Raw genomic sequence first — 22,912 nt, 5'->3', positions numbered from 1 at the left:
TATTTGATTGGAAGCTCAACTTATCGCCTAGCAACTGCCTGTGCTGTCGGTCGGTCGGTCGCGCGCGCGCATCAACACACATCCAAGATGATACAGTGTGAGTTTAGTTGCTAGATAGCTTTTTAAAATATGTCTATTTACATCTATTGTGTGAAATGGGGAGAGAGACGGACGAGGAGGATAACCACTGTCTATGAGGATAACACAACAAAGTCGGATGAGCCACCAGTGTCAAAGAAAATACTATTTACAACCTACAACTCAGACTCAGACCACAAAAAAATAATAATAATCTGTGTCCCGGTTTTTCACACTTCAAAGGTGGCAACCCTATGCTCGACCGATGCGGACTTTCAAATATCAAATGAAAGCCTATAAAGGGCGTGTACAAGTTTGGTAGGGGCTACATTCTTTCAAGTAAATATATAAGATGCACAAAATAATATTTTAGGATACCTAACATGTCTGTGATATTTGTTTATTTGTCTTGCCTCAAGCTATAATAAATCGATTTGTAAAATTTGCAGATTCATCTATGGTAGCTTGATATTATAATATTGACGATATATGGTTATTATATCTACCACTCAAACATTGCATTGAAGTATCATATAGATTCAGTAAAACGGTAACCAATAGACTAGGCTACTATAATGACGCTGGCTTGTAAACGTAAGCATCACGATCATTTGTCGTTTGAAAAAAAATAAAACCCATGAAATTATATTCATATGACATGCTGAAATATATGCCACTGTACCTGGATGAAGACATTTCACACGCGACGCAAGCAGAACACCTGCATGTGAACTCCTACAGTGTTCAGGGCTATCATGGTTGTCAACAAATGGACGTGCATGTATGACAGAGTTTACGACAGTAGTAGAGGACAATACTGTTTCCCAACTGTAGGGGGACCCCGAGAGCAAAAAAAAGAAAAGTAACCTAGTGCTGCTTTAAAAAGTAACTTTTGAACATTGTACTGGCCCTAAATCAGTTGATCAGCTGTCATCATTGACAGCATCTCTTGTTGTGTTGACGAACATGCAACTACCTATCAGATCTGGGGTGGCCACAGGGGTGGCCAATGAGCTTTCAGGGGTGGCCTTGGCCACCCCAGGCCACCCCCTAGAATCGCCACTGCTACTGTTGCATGTTTGTACTGCGTTGTGATGAATGTTTTGAAATTTATGTATGTTCATGGGAACTAGTTTTATTCGTTGAACTGCGTGACCAATTAGTGTAGTCATGATGCCAGAGCGTGCTGTAATATGCGACATGTTTCCTGTGTGCAATAATTAGCCCTCTATATGTCGATTTAGACCTTATTTGGGTTAGTTATTTAGAGATATGCTTCTGCGTTCAAGTGCAGTGCATTTACTGTTTATTTGGTGCTACCTGCATCGAGTGTTATAGTGATACAGTGTTATGCTGCATATCCACTTAATGGTGCAGCAGTACAGATATTAAAGGGCATATAGTGACATATTGGTTGCACTGAATTAACGTCAATTATTATTTTCTGTACTATACTGTTGTGAATGGTGATAATGAGCATACTATAATATAGTATTCCTTTTATTTGTTTATTAATCAGTTATTATTACCATTGCATTATTTTTCTTTCTCTCTGTTTAGACCACATACACTCACTTATACAAACTTGTATATTGGCATCCTGATCTTGAAAATAAAGCTGATAAAGGATTCTCTGGCCGGAATCTTTCTGTAGTGCTCCCATCCTAAATGAACCACTAGTCCATACTCTACAATAATATATAATTAGTGAAATTACATTACATCACATTTATTGTTGAAAAATTAGCATTTTGTGTCTTTTAAGTTTATTCTGCAAAAACAACAAACTTCTCTTCAATCAGCCAATATAATTAAAGCCATGCGAATGTAAAACACACTGAACATAATTATCACAGTAGGCACAAAGGGAATGTATATTAACCCTCTGGGGTCTGAGGTGTTTTCTGGGTCCTGGTCCATTTGCGCTTATTTCTGTTACTTGTGACATTTTCATGGCTAAAGTCTTATTACACTGTATTCAGCACAAACTCTGCTACAATAAAATGTCAGCAGCATGTATGTAAAAGTTTGTAGTTTTGAGGTAATAACATTTATGCGTTGTTTGTGAAAATGACAAAAAAAAAAAAAAAAAAAAATCACTGAAATAAGGTTATGAAACCTAAACTGATTATTTCTTCACAAGACTTTTGAAAATTGTATCACGTAGCCTAGAATACTTGCTCCAAAACTATGTGAAAATCACCTTGACTACTCATTCAGATAAGACAATATATTGATTTAAAATTTGTAAGACATGTCTTGTGTAAGAAAGCTTTATGCGAGTAGGTGTAAACCACCCCATGAATATTGTGTGTTTCACACCTGAGAAAGTGTTTCACACCTGGGAAAGACAAAGACCCTCCCATAATGGCCCTATTAGGAGCTCTCAGGTCCTATCATTATGAGGAAATTTGAACAAAGAATGAGATTTAAAAAAAAAAAGGCTTTTTGATTGTTTAGATTTATTAACACAACATAATCCAAGGATACACAACAAATGGCAAAAAAGCACATTATTTAACACACTGAACTAAAGACAGAGACTTAACCAGTGACACACATTTGTGCCACTCCTGAAACAGTGCATACCTGTCATTTCCAAGGTGTTTGATTTTTCATTTTACCATGTTCTGCTCATGTTAATAATAATAATAATAATAATTCATTACATTTTATATAGCGCCTTTCTGGACACTCAAAGCGCTTTACATAGAAGGGGGGAATCTCCTCAACCACCACCAATGTGCAGCATCCACCTGGATGATGCGACGGCAGCCATATTGCGCCAGAACGCCCACCACACACCAGCTTACTGGTGGAGAGGAGACAGTGATGAAGCCAATTAGTATATGGGGATGATTAGGAGGCCGTGATGGACAAAGGCCACTGGGCAAATTTGGCCAGGATGCCGGGGTTACACCCCTACTCTTTCGAAAGACATCCTGGGATTTTTAGTGACCACAGAGAGTCAGGACCTCGGTTTAACGTCTCATCCGAAGGACGGCACTCATTGTCAGTATAGTGTCCCCGTCACTACACTGGGGCGTTAGGACCCGCACAGACCACAGGGTGAGCGCCCCCTGCTGGCCACACTAACACCTCTTCCAGCAGCAACCTGGTTTTCTCAGGAGGTCTCCCATCCAAGTACTAACCAGGCTCAGCCCCGCTTAGCTTCAGTGAGAAACCAGTCTTGGGTTACAGGGTGATATGGCTGCTGACAATGTTGAAGTCAGCAGGAGTTGTACCTAAAAAAAAAAAGAGAAAAAACCTGTGAACATGCTAATATCAAGAGAAACTAGGTCTGCACGATTTTTGGAAAACATTTTAGATTTGTTCTGGTTAAAATAGCTTTTTAAAATGTACAAAATACACACACACACATATATATATATATAATGAACACCAGGTTTGTTGTGCCTTGTAGGCATATACGTGCAGGGCTGCATAAAATAATAATAACAATAGTATAGCAGGCATCGTTAAAAAGGAACACTTCAGTAACACTACACTAGAGAAAAATATATTTATTATCATATGTTACTTCAAATGTTTACATCGATATGACGTTATGAAATGAGATTGGAGTAAAAACATGAAGCCTATGTTTGGTGCGTTTTGCGGATCGGGACAAATTTTTCTGTCCGAGCCCAGCCCGTGTCCGATAGGCATAAAGATATTTATGTCCGAGACCGACAGTTAAAATCCCATTTTTTTCTCATACTAATGACACATGTACGTTTGTTTGTGTGAAAAGCATTCGGAGATTTCAACAGATGAGCGCATCAGCGCGCAGAGCAACAAGGCTCTTAACACAGGCGCACGTGTTTCGTTGTCACGGCTACATAAACAAATTTCCGCACACAGGAAGACAGATGTTATGGTAATATTTTACATGTATTTTAATCACAAAAATGAACGTTTGCATTAGGGCTGCACGTTTTCAAGTTTTTCATTAACCGTTAACCGAGGCCCTTAGCGGTTAATACTCGGTTAACCCGTAAATGCGTCTCTATAGCGCACGCAGTGTGTTTATCGTGCAATTTATACGCGAAAATTAGTTTTTACGTGCATATGATACGCAGTTTTCGCATGCATTTGATACGCACTTCATTGCGTGTAATACACGCACCCCACACCACTAATTCTACCCAAACGTATAATACACACGCACCCCACACCACTACTAAACCTACCCTAACCAACCCATCCGTATCCTATGCACGTAAAAACTAATTTTCGCGTATACATTACACAAACTCACTGCGTGCTATAGAGACGCATTTAGTGTGATCGGGTTGCAGCACCATAGTGTGCGCGCCGCAACCCCGAGATACAGACACACGAGAAAGGGGTAGTTCATTTTTAACACCTTTAATAACTGGTTGGACCACATTTGAAACGAAATTAATTTATAGAAATAAAACGCAGTGGTAAGGACAGAGCAGTTAAAGTAGGTCACTGACTTTTGCGTTCGCGGGTGTTGGCTGTTGAGATGGTACAACAATGAGGTTGTACATGAAGTATATCTAAGCACCGCATTCCAATACTTGCATTTTGCCCCGTCATTCTCGATTTTAAAGTGCTCCCACGCTGTGCTTTTCTTTGCCCGCTTCATATTAGAAAACTGGGGTCTCATTTATAAAGCGTGCGTACGCACAAAACGGGGCTAGAAATGTACGTGCGCCAGTTCCCACGCAAAGGTTGTGATCTATAAAAAAACAAACTTGACGGGAGAATGTGCGCACCTTTAAGCAAACTTTGAGCCGTGCGTACGCACATTCTGGAGACAAAGGGAATTGGCGACACCGATGGTGAGCTGGAGTTAAATGTCTTTTTGGTCACTTTTAGACAGAAAATCGAAATAAAATTATACAGAAAGATAATTCAAATATAATTTCACTCACCAAGCCTATCACTTGAAGCAAATATCCACACCTTAAATGTCCGCGCCAGCGAGCGCGTTGGGCCGTTTAGTGAAACTGACGCATGTGCATATCTAACGGCAGATGAAGTAAAACTGTAAATCTTCATTATGAGTCCTTATCATAAATAGGCTACAGTGATGTTCACAATAACAGTTTAAATAAAATAATGATTTAAACTATGTTTTACTTCTGTTATTATCATTTAGATTAAATATGCCATTAATGGAGTTAAACACTTAAACTAGGCCTACATGAAATTTACTGAAAAGTTAAAATAAATATATATATATATATATATATATAAATAGCCTATAAATATTTGTTGTGGATGCAATGCTTTTGAACTCTTTTCCTTTGGCATGCTGTGTTTTAATGTTTTAGCTACAGAGATAATTGTTTATCATGATAAGAGCAGATTGTGCAAATATAATGCACAACAATGTCTATCTATGTTTCCATTAAAAATATAAATCAATTAAAAATACTATTTGGTCAGTGGAAAAGATTGAGAAAAACTTTCTCTGAAATGTATTTTACACTATTTGAGTTATTTATTCAAAAACAAGGCAAGGATAGGCTACTAAAATATTTGTATTAATCTAATGTGATGGCACATCCGTATTTCATATTTTCCTAATGTCTTGTACGGTTAAACATGTTATGACGTGGATGAATAATCACATGCAAATGATATGCAGATGAGGATATGCATAGTAAAACGAGGCGTTGTAAGCTCCATATGTGGTTATTTCGGGGAGGAGACGCATGTGCGCACAATCTTCCGCTGAGTGGGATTTATAAAGTGAATCCTGCGCAGGTTCTGGCGTACGCACGGTTTTATAAGTCTGAATATTTTTTTGCGTACGCCATTTTTGGCTTTCGGGCGCACGTACACTTTTATAAATGAGTAAGTGCACAGTTTTATAAATGAGACCCCTGGTCATGACTTCTTGTGGACATTACAAATGTCTGGGAGCGCTCGGGTGGTCTCTGGTGGTGCAAAAAGGTATTACAACTAAATTCAATGCACGCCATTGACGCCACTTAACCGAGCAAAATGTTTCACTCGGTTACGCAATTTTTAACGGTTAATCGGTTAACCATGGACACCCCTAGTTTGCATCAAGTGAAAGCATCAGGCACATTGGCTACCTACATAAGCGGTTTTCACTGAAGTATCGAGCAACATTCACTGAAGTATCGAGCAACAGTTCGACTGCAATGTGAAGTTTATGCAACAATACTAACTAATATAATTCAGAATTATTTCTTACCTTAAAATCTTGTCTTCAAATCACGTTCTTCTTCTGATGTAAATCCAATATGCTCACAGCGTGTCTTCCAAACTCGACGACAGCAGAGGATTGATGAAGTTAGGTGCATTGTTTTGAGGTAATGATCGCGTTCGCGTGGAATATTTGCATGTCAATATATTTTGCGCGTGTGGGTGTGGTCACATTAAAATTAATGAGCAAGGGTTTGAGAAACTGGATATCTTGTTGGTTTTATACAAATTACTTAAACAAAGAATATTTGTTTTCGTTTTGAATCAGAGAATTTAAAACTACACACTTAAATCTTTATAAAGATATATAGCTCATAAATGTGTGACAAGTATTCGCTGAGTTTTTTTTATGTTTAGAGATGTGCTCAAGAAAAAAAAGTTCACGAGACGGAGAGGCACAAAGCACACCCTGTTTAATTTCTTTATTTTACAAAAGCACGTTTTGTTTTGATTGTAAGTGGACACATACAAAAGTAGACATCTCACAGATTCTTTTTTCATATTTCTTAAGTCTGTATGACCATAAATGACAGAGTATTTTAAGTCTGTTGCTGCTATGTAAAAAAAAAACAGCAAAACGCGCCCGCGCGTTTGCCGACCCCAGAGGGTTAAGGAAAAGGTTGGATATCAGCTACCCTGAGTAAAATGTTTAAGTTACCTGAGGTCAGACAAGTCCTGTTTGACAGGGATGTAGTGAACCCAGGGTTTGAGCTGAGAGTAGAAGAACTCAAGCCACTCTTCCCCAACGTGAAAAACCAGTGAGCCACACAGGAACAGATGCTTCAATCGGAAACTAGCAGCAACACCTCTGAAGTTAAAGAGGTATCTGAGAGAGATTGAGAGAACAGACAATTTTAAACATAATATCTTAAATGCAGGTTCACTGACAGGACATCTGATTCAGTGCCACAGCTCTTGTAAAAGCAGAAAATTAGGCTGATCATACTTGTATTCACAGTGTTCAACTAGAGGAATTTCCTTCGCTGGGGGTCTACCCAGAGTGTCCTAAAAAAAAAGAAAAAAAGAAATTCAAAAATATACGTTGAATACGCTGAAAAAAACTAAGCTTTTCAAGCTTAGTCTAGATAAGAGTTTGCCAAGCCTGTCCTTGTAGGCCCCTGTACACTGCTTAATACAAATTTTTACTACATTTTATTGGTTGGCATGACATGAAAAATCTATTATCTAAATGCATTTTTTTTATCTTATTGTCTTGTGAACAATTTATCCATGCATATGTTTTAATTTTTACACATCTTTTGACCTCATAATGTATAATCAAAATGTCATAATACTGTCTGGTGACATATGCAGGACTTTTCTAATTAGAAGCAGGAGCTACTTCCTGCTCAGCTACTGTTCAGACGCTCTTGCTTACTGCTCCGCGCTTTGCTCTATCGCTTTTATATTTTTATATTTTATCTTCTTTTATCAACTAATTTTAACCTCAGCAAATCAGCACAGTGCTCAAACGCTTGGATTACTACAAAAAAGCTGAATTATTTTATTCGACCAGCCTCCCACTGAAAGCTTACATTCCGGGAAAGAGAAAACACAACTGCATAAGGATAAGAGAAAATGCCTCTTCTGGAATCTACTTGCTGCAGTAACTGCCACAGACTTTTACAAAGGATTGCAGTTCTTGAAACAAAGTTATTTGCGGGACTACCAAACCAAACCTAACCCAAACCACACAACAGAGCTCCGTCATGGACGCCCTCAGCATACAGCAGGTGAGCCCCATTAATCTACTGCTCCTCAACAGGCCATACTGAGTGTAGAGAAACAAGCTGATCGACTTACAAATCGATGGCACAATCAGGGAGCGAGACCCAAAGGCACTCGAGACATCAGATTGTCACGAGTATCACATATTGCCGCAATAGCATCCTCTACCCCAGATACGGCTCTGACAAGGATTGCAAACACTGGTCTCCTACCACCGCCTATACATCTTGAGAACAGATTTGAAGTATTAATGAATGTAAATGAGGAATCTCCAAACGTGATGAATGTGATAAGCCAGCTAACTTGCGCTCAAGGTCAAGCGGACAGCGGCACTCAGCTCAGAGCGCAGCCAAGCACACGACTCTGATAGTGGGTGACTCCATTATTTAAGAAACATTAGTAGCAGGGATACAACTACGTGATGCGTTCCACAAGCAGCAACTTCTGATGTAAATGTGTGCTCTCTGTGCTTCTCAGAGAGAATGGAAAAACTGGTGTATGCTGGAACCAAACTATCACACTCTTTTGCAAGCCCCCAGATATCAACCAAAAAACGGCAGGCCCCACATCCACCAAAGCCTGCTGGCCCTGCTCGCCCTCCCCCTCCTCCTGCAAGAGTTCTTCGGGCTCTGCCACAACGACAGGTCTCACACCCTCCTCCTTCTGCTCGAGGTGAACTGAAAACAACTGATACCAGCTCTCAGTGATATGTGTCGGGTCCCCGCTATGATAACAGTAACTTTCTCAAATGTTTACAGAACAAGCGGGAACCCAGTGTGCCTGCATCTTTCTCTATTGCTGTTCGATTACATGATAGAAAGTCTAAGGCCTTCAAAAGCCGTACAGCACACCCATCTAATCTGGTGCCTATTACACGGCAAACTAAGACTGCTGTGGGGACAAAAAGTAAGACTGTTAAGTTAGCACTCTTAAACATCTGCTCACTTAAAAATAAATCACTTCTAGTCAATGACTTAACCACATACAACCTGGATTTTATGTTCCTAAATTAGGGATGCACCGATCCGATATTCAGTATCGGTATCGGCTCCGATACTGACATTTTTGCTGGATCGGGTATCGGTCAGACCAGGCCGATCCAAATCCGATATTGTGCGTATACTATTCTGTGCTATTGTTAAGCCCCACAAAAGGCACAAAAACATTATAAAGCACCATAAAGTTGTCGTGCACTATAAGTGTTCTGAAGCCATTATATAGTATAATGTGAGATATAAATTAATATTTAAGTCATTAAATTCAAGATCACGTACACTTTTCCCTCCGCTGCGGCTGTCAGTCATTCTCCATTCAGCATCAAACAGCGCGTCGCGTTCGGTTACGACAGTCAACACGATGAAAAACTTTCTCCAAGATGATTCAATGTTACTATAATTATACTTGATCTGTAGATAAAGGTCTATGGTTTTGCATTAAACAACTTTATCTTGCTGGACTTTATTGCTGTACCTTAACTACTTTCTACCGGGTGTCTGTCTCTCACAACACTGGAGTCAGAGCACTATAGCAGCTAACTGTTTTTCACGCGCACAGTAAATGACATTTAAAACTGTTAAAAGAAAATAATAAATAAACTATTGATTAGATAGATACTGTATAATACTCTACGCATCAATATGTCTTTCCTTCGTGCTTTGAAATCTTCAATGTGGACTCGACGCGCTGCGCGCTGTGACTCGTGTTGCTTCAAGCGCATCATTCTGCGCTCGGGATGCGCATAAGCGCTGTGTGCCGCTTTTCATATCATGTTGCTGCCTCATTAAACCGCTGTGCTATACATTTAAAACATGTCTCAATTTTATAGTAGGCTATAAAATAATTAATCTTTTTGATTTTTGTTATCTTGTTTTTCATGAATGTATTTTACAACAATACAAAGAGCATTGTGTAACGTTTTACCAGATTTAGTGTTACACTTATTCTCATATTTGTTCCCCGCTAAATGTTTTTTCATGTTCAGATTTAATACAATTATTGAGCACTTGTGATTTTCCTAGACTAAATTTTACTGCTTAATTATCCACTATTCTAGTTTATAATAGCATTTTTTGTCATAGATTATGGTCATATTTTTTTTTGATTTGTTGTTTTTCTTTGTATAATGAAGTTGTCTGTATTGAGTAGATTGTGTTTAACACACAAAAGAGTGGTTATCAGTTCAACACACATAGTTATAGAAATTCTACTTGATAAAAAAAAAAAAAATGCCCTGGTATCGGATCGGTACTCGGTATCGGCCGATATTGAATTGCAGGTATCGGAATCGGTATCGGAAACAAAAAAGGTGGATCGGAGCATCCCTATCCTAAATGAAACTTGGCTAGAAGAAAACTGCAGTGCAACTGTCCTCAATGAAACATCCCCTCCTAACTTTACTTTTATGAGTGTCTGCAGAGCGGGTAGGAGAGGTGGGGGAGTAGCTGCTCTTTTTAAAGATGTCTATCAATGTAAGCAAATATCATTTGGTAATTACCCGTCTTTCGAATATCTGGGTATTGTGTTAAAAGGTGCTCCACGCATTTTACTTATCATTGTTTATAGGCCTCCAAAATACTCTTCAGCCTTTGCTGAGGACTTTACAGAACTGTTATCAACCATTTCCTCAGAGTTTGACTGTTTTGCTATTGCCGGAGATTTCAACATTCACATAGATAATGCAGAAAACAATATGGCAAAAGAAATCAAAACTGTTTTAAAAACTTTTGATCTGACTCAGCATGTACATGGACCGACACACAATCGTGGACCAAGCGGCAACCTCCCTGTCTCTCTCTTGAAACCAACACGGAAGTGAATTAAACGGCAATTCATCGACTGGCCGCTTGAGGCTGGCTGCAGAAGGGAGTCAAATCTGTATCTCCCCCATGTTAAAATGCCCAAGTTTACAGCAGAACAAAACATGTTTACAGCCTGGTTCTCTCTGTGGCTTTGGTCTATAAAGCTAACTTTGCCCTTCATAACAACTGTGAGGGGGGTGCATTTTTTTATAACTCGCCCGTGTAGTTGATTAATATTTAAAGTTCTGCAAAATTAAGGGTGTGTCCACTTTTGAGTGACAGGCGGATTCCCGCTGATGTAAATGCTAGCCGGTTAGCAGTCACTTCACTTCAGCAAATTCCAGCCGCTGAACTTGCCATCTCTGCCGTGTTTGTGCTTTTATTCGGGATTATTTAATATAATTTAATACACCCATTACCTCGCCCACGGCTTTGGATTCCGCCGTTTTTCGTCGAGTGTCGTTCGAGAGAACAGCCAGCGCTGTATTCCAGTCGTTCTCCTCTGTGAACATGCACTAATGGATGTGATGTCTGACAATTTCGTTGCTTTTTGGAGTTTTCAGATTTAAAAACGTCTATAGATATAAAGGCTACACTCGTTCTGCGGTGCCGTTGCTCTGGGACAGATTATAACATGCTTATGTGCCGTCAGATGAGATCCTGCAGGTGTCGGTGTCTCTCCGTCCATGCAATAAATGCACATCCTTGAATGAGCGCGTATTTCTAGCGCATTTACTTGAACTTCATAGTATATATCTATGTTTTGACCCATTTGAGAATTGAGATGCGGCCAAAATCAGAATTTAAAATGGACTGAATAATAAAGCTCTCTACGAACTTGACGAGCGATGCCGCGCTGACGGACCAGAGACTGTAACTTAATAAAGAGTGACTGACATGTATGCACATAATCACGGTCACACACACTCTCAGAGTAGCCTAATATTGTAAAGTTACTGCATAATACATTTTCAACAAGCAGAATAACTTAGCTGCACAGAATCGCGATACACAGTCTCACTTGTAGCTATGTCTTTTTAACTATTACAATATTTCGAAGGGCAAAAAACAGGACCTTTTAATTGCCATTCAGATTTTAATCATCAACTGTCAGTGTCACTTTAGCGCGAGCCCCTGTGCAGTCGCAGACTTGGTACTGTGAGTAGCATATAGCATTAGCCCCCAAGCCTGCTAACTCCATAACGTCGCGCTAGGTGGGCGTGGTTTCAGATAGCCAGGCTCCTCAGCTCCGCCTCTTTGCCCATATTCTGTTATCCGGGAGTGACGAGCGGTGACGCGAGGCCAAGATGGCGACGGCCGGCTCCGCCCACTTTAGGCTTCAAAAATGCTCTTCAGAAACCTACGGGTGACGTCACGGACACTACGTCCATATTTTTTTACAGTCTATGTCGTGGACACACTCTAGATTTACTTATCAGTAAGGGTCTAAACATTTCATCGATTGTTATTAAGGATGTAGCACTGTCTGATCATTTCTGTATTTTCTTTGATATATTGATCTCTCCTGCCATTGAAGCTAGATCTGTGTCTGTCAAGAAGAGATGCTTAAATGAGAACACTAGTGTACTATTTATGAAGGCTATATCTTCAACACCAAGCATTTCTGCTGACTCTGTTGATTTTCTCCTTGATTCTTTTAACTCAAAAGTCGAAAGTGTAATTGATGATATTGCTCCTGTGAAGGTCAGGAAGAGTGGTAGACAAAAAGCACCCTGGAGAAACTCAACAGCAGTGCAAAATAGGAAAAGACAATGCAGAAAAGCAGAGCGCATGTGGCGGAAGACAAAACTTGTAGTCCATTATAACATCTACAAAGACACCATCCATGCTTTCAATATGGAATTAGGCAAAGCTAGACAGACTTTCTTCTCAAATATTATTAACAGCAATTTAAACAACACACGCACTCTTTTTGCTACTGTTGAGAGATTAACAACCCCCCCGAGCCAGATTCCCAGTGAAATGCTCTCAGACAGCAAGTGCAGTGAGTTTGCTTCTTTCTTCTCTGAGAAAATCAATAATATCAGAAAGGTGATCAGCACATCCCTGAGTTGCACTGGGGTCAGACAGATCAGACCACAACCTGAGAAAGTAGTTACTATGTCTGATTTCAAAGAAATTGATGGCAAAATTTTGGAAGAAACCGTACAGCACCTTAAAACATCAACCTGCGCCCTTGACGCTCTTCCCACATCTTTCTTCAAAAGTGTGTTAAACAGCTTAGAAGCAGATCTCCTAGAAGTGGTAAATGCCTCACTTCTCTCTGGGAGTTTTCCAAACTCCCTGAAAACTGCAGTTGTCAAACCCCTCCTGAAAAAATCTTCCTTTCATTGGCAAGATCATTGAAAAAGTTGTTTTCAATCAGCTGAACAAATTCTTAAGCTCAAACGGATACTTTGACAATTTTCAATCTGGTTTCCGATCGCATCACAGCACAGAAACAGCGCTCATAAAGATAATTAACGATATTCGCTTAAACACTGATACAGGCAAATTATCAGTGCTGGTACTACTCGACCTCAGTGCTGCTTTTGACACTGTCGATCACAACATACTTCCTGACAGGCTGGAAAACTGGGTGGGGCTTTCTGGGATAGTCCTAAAATGGTTCAGGTCATACTTAGAAGCGAGAGGTTATTATGTGAGTATAGGAGACCATAAGTCTGAGTGGACATCCATGACATGCGGAGTCCCTCAAGGCTCAATTCTTGCGCCACTCCTATTCAACCTGTACATGCTCCCAATGAGCCAAATAATGAGAAAGAACCAAATTGCTTACCACAGCTATGCAGACGACACACAGATCTACTTAGCCCTATCGCCAAACGATTACAGCCCCATTGACTCCCTGTTCCAATGCATTGATGAAGTAAACAGTTGGATGTGCCAAAACTTTCTTCAGTTAAACAAAGACAAAACTGAAGTCATTGCGTTTGGAAACAAAGATGAAGTTCTCAAGGTGAACGCATACCTTCACTCTAGAGGTCAAACAACTAAAAATCAAGTCAGGAATCTTGGTGTGTCTCTAGAGTCAGACCTTAGCTTCAGTAGTCATGTCAAATCAATAACTAAATCAGCATACTATCATCTGAAAAATATTGCAAGAATTAGATGCTTTGTTTCCAGTCAGGACTTAGAAAAACTTGTGCATGCTTTCATCACCAGCAGGGTGGATTACTGTAATGGACTCCTCACTGGCCTTCCCAAAAAGACCATAAGACAATTGCAGCTCGTACAGAATGCTGCTGCCAGGATTCTGAGCAGAACCAGAAAATATGAACACATCACACCAGTCCTCAGGTCTTTACACTGGCTCCCAGTCACATTCAGGATTGATTTTAAAGTATTATTACTGGTATATAAATAATTTAATGGCCTAGGTCCTCAATACATTGCAGATATGCTCACTGAATATAAACCCAACAGATCACTCAGATCATTAGGATCACATCAACTAGAAATACCAAGGGTTCACTCAAAGCAAGGGGAGTCCGCTTTTAGCTATTATGCCAGCCGCAGCTGGAACCAGCTTCCAGAAGAGATCAGGTGTGCTCCTACAGTTGTCACATTCAAATCCAGACTCAAAACACATCTGTTTAGCTTTGCATTTACTGAATGAGCACTGTGCCACTGTGCGTCCGACTGTTTGCACTGTATTTTATTTTATTTTTTATTCTAAACTGTTTTAATTATTCTTATTTATTTTGATTATTTTAATTTCTTCTATGTAAAGCACTTTGAATTACCATTGTGTATGAAATGTGCTATATAAATAAACTTGCCTTGCCTAATTATTTTGTTCTCTTAAACCAGTCCCAGCAAATTCACATTCATCTGCCTCCACTTTGGAGTAAAAATGTCCACATCTCAAAATCCAACCAACAACCGATAAATAGGTCACAAGGTCTCTTGCTACTTTAATTTCATCAGAAATTTAACGTAATTCTACATAATCTAGATTATTTCTACCTGCCTTGTATATTAAAAGAGAAAACAAACCTTCTCTGACTTCCAGGCCTGGTTCTTGGTGTACTCTGCATCCACAAGGTCAGGGGCTTCTCTTGAGAGAAGGATCAGAGGGTCCCTCTCTGAACTGGTCCTTCAAACATAGGAAAAAACTGATCAGCTTTGTTGAAAACAACTCTGCATTGAACTGTATGCTGGAGACACAACAGACCTAGAGCCTCTAAAGAATCCTTTTGGGCTTTTCTTCTTCCAGGGCCATTGTGCAGCTGATCTGAAGAGTGTAAACTAAAAATTAGAATACATCTAATGACCTTAAAATTACTACATTTTGTATACTCTCAAGCATTCTTAAATCTGGATTTGTATAGTATACTGAGATGTTGGCATGAGATCAGACTTTAAAAAGAAACGAGACTTTAAATTTTCTAATTTGTTACCAACTTTTTCAGGTCATCCCTCATGAGGTCCCATCGGCCTAGTCCGGTGGGGTAGATGGGCCATACAGCAGGACCTCCCTCCCAGAATGTCCATGCAGGGTACATGATGTCCTGGTAGTCTGGCGTCTAAACAGTGAACAAAAGTATAACTATACTAATACACGTCAGTAGGGTAATCCAGCATACAGGTACTTGAAAAACATTGGTATATATTATATTTCAAGTGGTTCAATATCATGATTTTGGTCATTTTGTTACTTCAAAGTTCACAGCTATGCAACATTGTGTTACCCAAACTGATGCAAAACAGTCAATTGTGACAAATGTGTGATCTGCCAGAGTATTTCCTGAGAACTCTTCAAGGCTTCTCGGCTCGAACTCAGTGGGAGTGTACATAACAGACTGGGAGAGCCACTGTGAAAGGTGGCATGGAAATAAAACCCAGCTCAACTCCCTAAGCAGGGGATTCTGGGTGGTTGAGAGAAGCACAAGTATGTGCTGGTTAAACACTCTCTGAATGAACCATGATCAGTCAATCATCCAGATCATTTAACACGTGAACTATTAATTTTAGAGGGGAGAGAGCCGCGTTCAAACATTAAATGTACAAAGAGTTTGTCCATTAAAGTTACTGTGAAGTGGGACACTGTGCCCATAAAGCAACATCAGAAACACTCATGATGATCTGAATATAGAAGCAGGCATTCTCCAGATGCGCAGAGATAAATAGTCCTTCGGCCAAAGTGCAAGTGGCTCTGTTTTTTTCACAAAAGAGAGCAGCTCATCCCAGCAGATCCCCAACAGATCATGTCACGCCTCCCTATATTCTGAAAAAGACTGCAGCACTTTATGCTTTTTATATGATACTTGCCACAGGGGCTTATCGCAGAAGAGAAAAGAGTTCTGATAAAGCACCTTCTGTATTCTGTCTTTTAGCTTTGTCACACCACACAGCGGAACTTTCATAGCACAAAAACAACAATGATCTCAACGCCTGCAATAGGCAGGAAAACCGTGATGGGAAAAAGAGAGCGGTTAGACTTTTTGTCGACAGATCTACAATGCTAGGCACTTTCCTTGTGTCGGGGACAGATGGCGTTTCAGCCACGAGTTCTCTTCATAGCTAGCTCAGGCTCTATGCAAGGCGTTGAGGCAGGGCTAGACAAGTCGCACAGAGGAAGAGCGCTGAAAACATCATTATATAGGGCTCCAGACTATTTTATTAGTCAATTACTCCAGACTACCGGTAATAATTATTTAAGTCGCGCTGGCGCGACCACAACATTGCCGAGCAGCGAATACATACAAAATGAAAGTGGAACGAAAATGCGCTACACATTTATGCTTCACGGACCATTTATTAGTTCGGACAAATCATAAACAGGGCAAGCGCCCTGAACTTGCCAGTCGTGGGCCGATCTCGATCACGCGACACTGTTACTAGGAGATCCAGACTCTGAAGATCCAGTGAAGAAATCCATTGAATTCGCCTCAGAATTAATAAGATCATCGCAGCGAGATCCAGTGAGAAATATACGTGGAAACCAGGAGAAACACTTATAGAAGGGTTTCAGTCCACAAATCAGCAACATTCACCATGGATTTAGGCTAATGTAATAACACAAACCATAACTATGGTATTGTGACAGAAATAGTCAAATGCTTACTTAAGTACTAAACATCTTTTTCCAGCACTTCAAAACTATAATATCATATATAAATGTTATCTTTAATGTGATGACCAACACATTTTTTGTTTATCCTTTAAAGATTGCCCTAAAAAAAAAAAATTAAGATGTAGGAAAACTCTTATTTAAACGCTTATTAAAAAATAAAAAAATTTTTTTTAATTACCATTGTAAACAGTAGGATGCTTATTGGCTATTTTCACTCCCTAATATCAATTTTTTTTCACTCGTTTAGCTTTTTAATGAATATTAAGACATTATGAATGATAATAATTCAAGTTAATTTCATCTACACCCTAAATTAAGCCTAGTGCTTTATTGTCAGCCCCAGTGCTACCAGATATTTTTTGTAGAACTCAGTGACTCCGGTGCTGCTGCCCTCAAATGTTAGTCTGGAGCCATGTGAACTTAAAATAAAACTGCACATTGTAATATCTGTACGTTAAGACTATTTATTATTAAATAATTTGTCAGTATTAGTTATTTTGGGGGAAATTTGAATAATTGCATTGCAAGCTGATTAAAGGTGTGCCCCTAAATGTTCTGCTTGTGCAGAAATTGCTCCTACAATTTTCAGTCAGGGGGCGCTCATCTTTACATACTTGTCATCTTTACAGCGCTCCTAGTAAAAAAAGTTAGTCCGGAGCCCTGTTATATGACCGGTGGCAGCGCCAGTGTATACAGTGGCTAGTGTAAGCAAAACTACATACAGTGCTATGCATAAGTTTAGACACCCATGCTAAAGTTGACTAAAAAGAGGAATAAAAAATCATCTTTTGGAAATTGAACTTAATGCCTTAATTTAAAAAAATAGGAAAAATCCAACCTTTAAGGACACCAATTTTCTTTGTGAATGAATAATGTATCGTAAATAAATAAATGTTCTTCCTTAAAATACAGGGTGCATAAGTTTGGACACCCCTATGTTAAATTCCCATAGAGGCAGGCAGATTTGTATTTTTAAAGGCCAGTTACTTCATGGATCCAGGATACTCTGCATCCTGATAAAGTTCCCTTGGCCTTTGGAATTAAAATATCCCCACATCATCACACACCCTTCACCATACCTGGAGATTGGCATGGAGTACTTTCCATAAGATCATCTCTCAATGCAAATCAAACCAGCTGTTAGGCTAACTAAAATAAAACCATACCAATCTCCAGGTATGGTGAAGGGTGTGTGATGATGTGGGGATATTTTAATTCCAGAGGCCAAGGGAACTTTATCAGGATGCAGAGTATCCTGGATCCATGAAGTAACTGGCCTTTAAAAATAAAAATCTGCCTGCCTCTATGGGAATTTAACATAGGGGTGTCCAAACTTATGCACCCTGTATTTTAAGGAAGAACATTTATTTATTTACGATACATTATTCATTCACAAAGAAAATTGGTGTCCTTAAAGGTTGGATTTTTCCTATTTTTTTAAATTAAGGCATTAAGTTCAATTTCCAAAAGATGATTTTTTATTCCTCTTTTTAGTCAACTTTAGCATGGGTGTCTAAACTTATGCATAGCACTGTACCTATTTGAAAAACAGCGGCACAGCCGGTGCTTGTGTGTGAATGAGTGAGGAGCTGGAGCAATTTGTTGTTTGGTTGGGTGAGAGGAACGCAGGCACTTAGTTGGCATGAACTCACCACCGGAGTCCTTAGTCCTTAACCCTCTGGGGTCTGCAATCACGTCGGTGTGTGATCTGCTCACTTTTTTTCTTATCAGTGTAAAAGAGATTCAAAATACTCTGTTGGTTTTGATCTTACATTTAAGTGTTTTACATCATTCGATCCAGTTAAGTTTCTATTTTTTTTGTGTATACTCACAATAAAAACAAAGTGTTGTGTCTTTCGCCAAATAAAGAAAAATAAACATGATGCGAGTTCTGCAGTTTCTCGTCAGATTCACTGATAGTTCATCGCGTTTTGAGGATGGCACTCTTCTTAAAGTCGCCCTTCAGATGATTCTGGACAGCGAGGAAGAATTCACCTTTTCCTCAGAGAAAGACGATTGCAAATCAGACGACGAACAGCTGCATTTTCAAGAGCGAATTGATCCCGCCGAGGATGCAAGTTCGAGTAAGTTGTTTAGTGTTATATAATTCTTTTTCTGATTATATAGAACTCATATGAATTTTCAGACTATATTTTGCTTAGTTTTGGTTAGCTTCTGACATCTTACAGGAAAGATTGCCTTACAATATCCCTAACATTCGTGTATATGGTCGTGTAAACTGTTTCAATGTGATATTACTCTCTAAACATATTTGTATTATATTTCTTCTTTTTTTATCATTTTTCATTTTATATTTCCATTTTGATTAGCTTATGACACTGATTATCATGCAAAAAATACGGACTTTTGCGTAAAGTAGCTTATTTGCGAATATCTGCTTAGGTGTAAATAAGATTTAGTGCAAATATATTTCAGCCTCCGGTAAAATGTGATACTGTCTAAATACTAGACAGTAGACATTATATTTGTATATATAAATGTTGGGTTTTGGTTAGCCTATGACACTTATCTTGCTAAAATATTGCCTCATGCACAGATGATTGTGAATACAGGTGTAAATGTTTGAAATGCTCTAAATGCGTGCGGTCTATATGGCCATCAACAGCTCGCGGTGACGCGATCTATGGCCCATAAATAGATATTTATCGGTCCTATGGCCCATCAACAGCTATATACATGTATTGTGCGTCCATACCCATTAATTGCCCATCTTTGGATAATGTATGCTAACAGTTGTTTTTATTTTTTTAGGAATGTGTCTGCATCACGCTCTCCTTCTCCAGCACAGCAGAGGGGCACGCAGGTGTCGTTCAGTTCTCAGTACAATCGAGAATGATAGTAAGTGCACAGACGTAATATTTTACTGATGAAATGTAATTATGTTTACGTCGTCATAATATATAAGTAGGGCCTACCTATTCTTGTGTGAAATTACAAAAACTGTTGTCTTTTTTTTAATCCATGGCCATTAGTGATTGATAATGATAATAATAGTTTCTTTGTGTTATCAACAGATGTGACAATGAACATGTCCAAGCATCTGTCCCGAAGAGAGCCAAGGCAAACAAGCAGGCAAGCAACAGGTCCAAGTCCACCCTGTCATGGAAAACCAAGACTGATGTTGACATGGTTCCACAGACTGCGCGATTCCTGCCCGCACGGGAAACTGGACCGCAACTGAGCTCTGTTGACTCACATCCGCCCATGAGTCTTTTCAAACTATTTTTTTTCAGAAAGTGCTGTGTCAACTCTGTGCCACAACACCAATGCTCAGGCTGCCAAGGCAACTGCAAAGGGCTGCAAATATAAATGGACAGATGTCAGCATCAGTGAGATGTACCGCTATATTGGGCTGCTGTTTTACATGGCCATGGTGAAGGTCAGCTCCATCAGGGACTACTGGCGGCAAATCAGGTTATATCAGCTTATACAGTTATATATGTCTATATAGGTTATATGGGTATATGTAGAATTTTATATAGGTATCCGTCAAAAGTTTGCAAACATTTTTTTATGTTTTTAGAAGAAGTCTCTTATGCTCATCAACTCTGCGTTTATTTGATAAGAAAATACAGAAAAAAACAGTAATATTGCGAAATAGTATTACAATTTAAAATAGCCTAACTGTATAGTTTAAAATGTTATTAATTTATGTGATTCATCATTACTTCAGTGTCACATGATCCTTCAAAAATCATTCTCATATGATGATTTTTTTTTTTAAATCAGTGTTGGAAACAGTTGTTGCTTAGTATTTTTTATAACCTGTGATAGTTTTTTCAGGATTCTTTGATGAATAAAAAAATATTAAAGAACAGCATTTATTTAAAATCTTTTGTAACAGTATACAATACCTTTCTTTCTTTTTTTGAAAGGATGTGTTAAGTTATATTTTTAGGAAAGATTCCTATTTTGAATAAATGCTGTTCTTTTTAATCAGTGAATCCTGGAAAAAAATGTATCACAGGTTCTAAAAAAATATTAAGCAGCACAACGGCAACATTGATAATACTGGATTATCAAATCATGATATTAGAATAATTTCTGAAGGATCATGTGACACTGAAGACTGGAGTAAGGATGCTGAAAATTCAGCTTTGATCAAAGAAATTAATTATATTTTAAAGTATATTAAAATAAGAAAATCATTATTTTCAATTGTAATAATATTTCACAATATTACTGTTGTTTCTGTATTTTTTATCAAATAAATGCAGCCTTTTTCCAAAAATATTAAAAATGGTAATGTGTCCAAACGTTTTAATGGTACTATATGTTTATATATGTACGGTAGCACTGTGGTCTTGTGAGGCACAACATTTAGTTCCTCCACATAGAGGAATTAAAATAAAAACAGATTGAAAAACAAAACCTTTGAATCTCCTCATTCTCAGATTCTCCTCTTTGCCTCACAGCACCTTGATGAGGCATTAGCCATTGATGGGGGAGTGTCTATTGTCTCCCCTCATTCATATTCATGGCCATCAACACTCCTACGCATACAGCAGTGCTGGCACAAGAACTGACTTACAAAGTTTAAATCATTATATTGTTGTTTGTGAAAGAGTGGTCAGAATGATTTTCACATTATTTTGTAGTAAACATTCTAGCCAACAAGAATGGTAACTCAAAAGTCTTGTGCCAAACTATTCAGTATGAGTTATATGGGCTCATTGCAGTGACATTTTTTTTCCCAAAACTTACTAACCACGCATAATATTTTTTTTCTATAAAATGCAAACATGTAACTTCCATTTTGCTCACATATTATCGTAGCAGAGTTTGTGCTGAATACAGCATAATTATGAGTTGGCCAAAGGGATGTTGTAAGTAGCTGAAATAAGCACAAATGTCAGGGCATGTCAAAACATCTCAAGGGCCCCAAAAACCCCTCAGACCCCAGAGAGTTAAGGTCCACCACTGAGCGAGAGCAGACGGACTCATGCAGCAATGTTTCTGAGAGGGCGACGCCCAAGCAGAAAACAGTAGTCCGAATGTCATCCGAAAGAAAAATCTCATACTCACTGGAACACTACAGGGGAGCGGCAATGCAGGCACCGTCCTCTGGTAAGCATACCTCAACGGCGAGCTGTAGATGGCTTTTTGAAGACAGTGTATCTGTCTGAAGGAGAACGAAGGGAATGGCGTTCAGCGCCACCTTATAGTACAGGAGTAGTATAGGAGCCCGCCTCTATTTTGTGCGATTATACGCCTTTAGGAGGCAAATTCTCATCTGCAAGTTTTCATAGGGCTTCAGTATTCACACAGAAAAGGTGTTTCCCCACTTTTTAAGATTAAAGTTACTTATCCAAGTCACTGTGTGTTACCATTTTTGTAATTTTCCTTAGTAAAAATTAGGGCTGTAACGATATGCGACATGAAACCGAAATCGCGACACTCAGATCCACGAACCTGTGTCGCGTTGACAGTGTGAGAAGGCAGAATCGCAACACACCTCTTCCAACTCCTTCCCGTCCAGATCCAATGCTACCACATCTTTAAATTACTATTAGTATTATTTGAAGTTAACATTATAAAATACGTAGACCTACACCACAACTAGTTGGGGATACATTCTTTAAAATTGGGCAATTCCAGCGTTATGGACGTGACATTTGCAGTACAAAATGTGCAATATAAATTCACAGAAAATGCATTTAATACCAATATATGGAAACATCTGTTTATATATCCATACTCCCTTAAAGGGGTGGTTTACTGCTTTTTTTCTTTGCATGATTGTGTTTATGGGGTGCAATATAACATGTCTTCTGTTTGTTTGTTTTTGGCTTATTTTTCATAAATTTCACCTTTATTGTAAGCCGCTTTCTCCTCTGTCATTTGAACGACCGGTTGACTTCCTGATTCTATGAAACCACTCCCTCAGAAACAGGCAATGGGCTCAGATTGGTTAGTTGGGCCGTTGTGTGTTGTAATTGGCCCATCACGCACATTACCTTCACGGGCGAAAGTTGCA

The 22,912-nt window shown here is 39.0% G+C and overlaps 1 protein-coding gene across 3 annotated transcripts in view; it reads right to left on the bottom strand.

Moving 5' to 3' along the window:
• The window catches only part of poglut1 (protein O-glucosyltransferase 1), a 53,626-nt gene that overhangs the window by 5,099 nt on the left and 25,615 nt on the right, over positions 1–22,912 (bottom strand). For all 3 annotated transcript variants that reach the window (XR_013797916.1, XR_013797917.1, XM_079614690.1), the window contains exons 5-9: positions 15,243–15,364; positions 15,013–15,072; positions 14,835–14,934; positions 7,235–7,293; positions 6,947–7,114 (exon numbers count right to left, since the gene is read on the bottom strand). Coding sequence is in view for 1 of the 3 variants with exons in the window: in XM_079614690.1 (XP_079470816.1) it covers positions 6,947–7,114; positions 7,235–7,293; positions 14,835–14,934; positions 15,013–15,072; positions 15,243–15,364 (509 nt within the window). In the remaining 2 variants the exon portion in view is untranslated. The remainder of the gene's footprint in view (positions 1–6,946; positions 7,115–7,234; positions 7,294–14,834; positions 14,935–15,012; positions 15,073–15,242; positions 15,365–22,912) is intronic.

The sequence above is a fragment of the Phoxinus phoxinus genome, assembly GCF_949152265.1.
Source record: "Phoxinus phoxinus genome assembly, chromosome: 6".
In the NCBI taxonomy this organism is placed as follows: Eukaryota; Metazoa; Chordata; class Actinopteri; order Cypriniformes; family Leuciscidae; genus Phoxinus; species Phoxinus phoxinus.
This window is presented reverse-complemented; position numbering and strand designations above follow the sequence as displayed.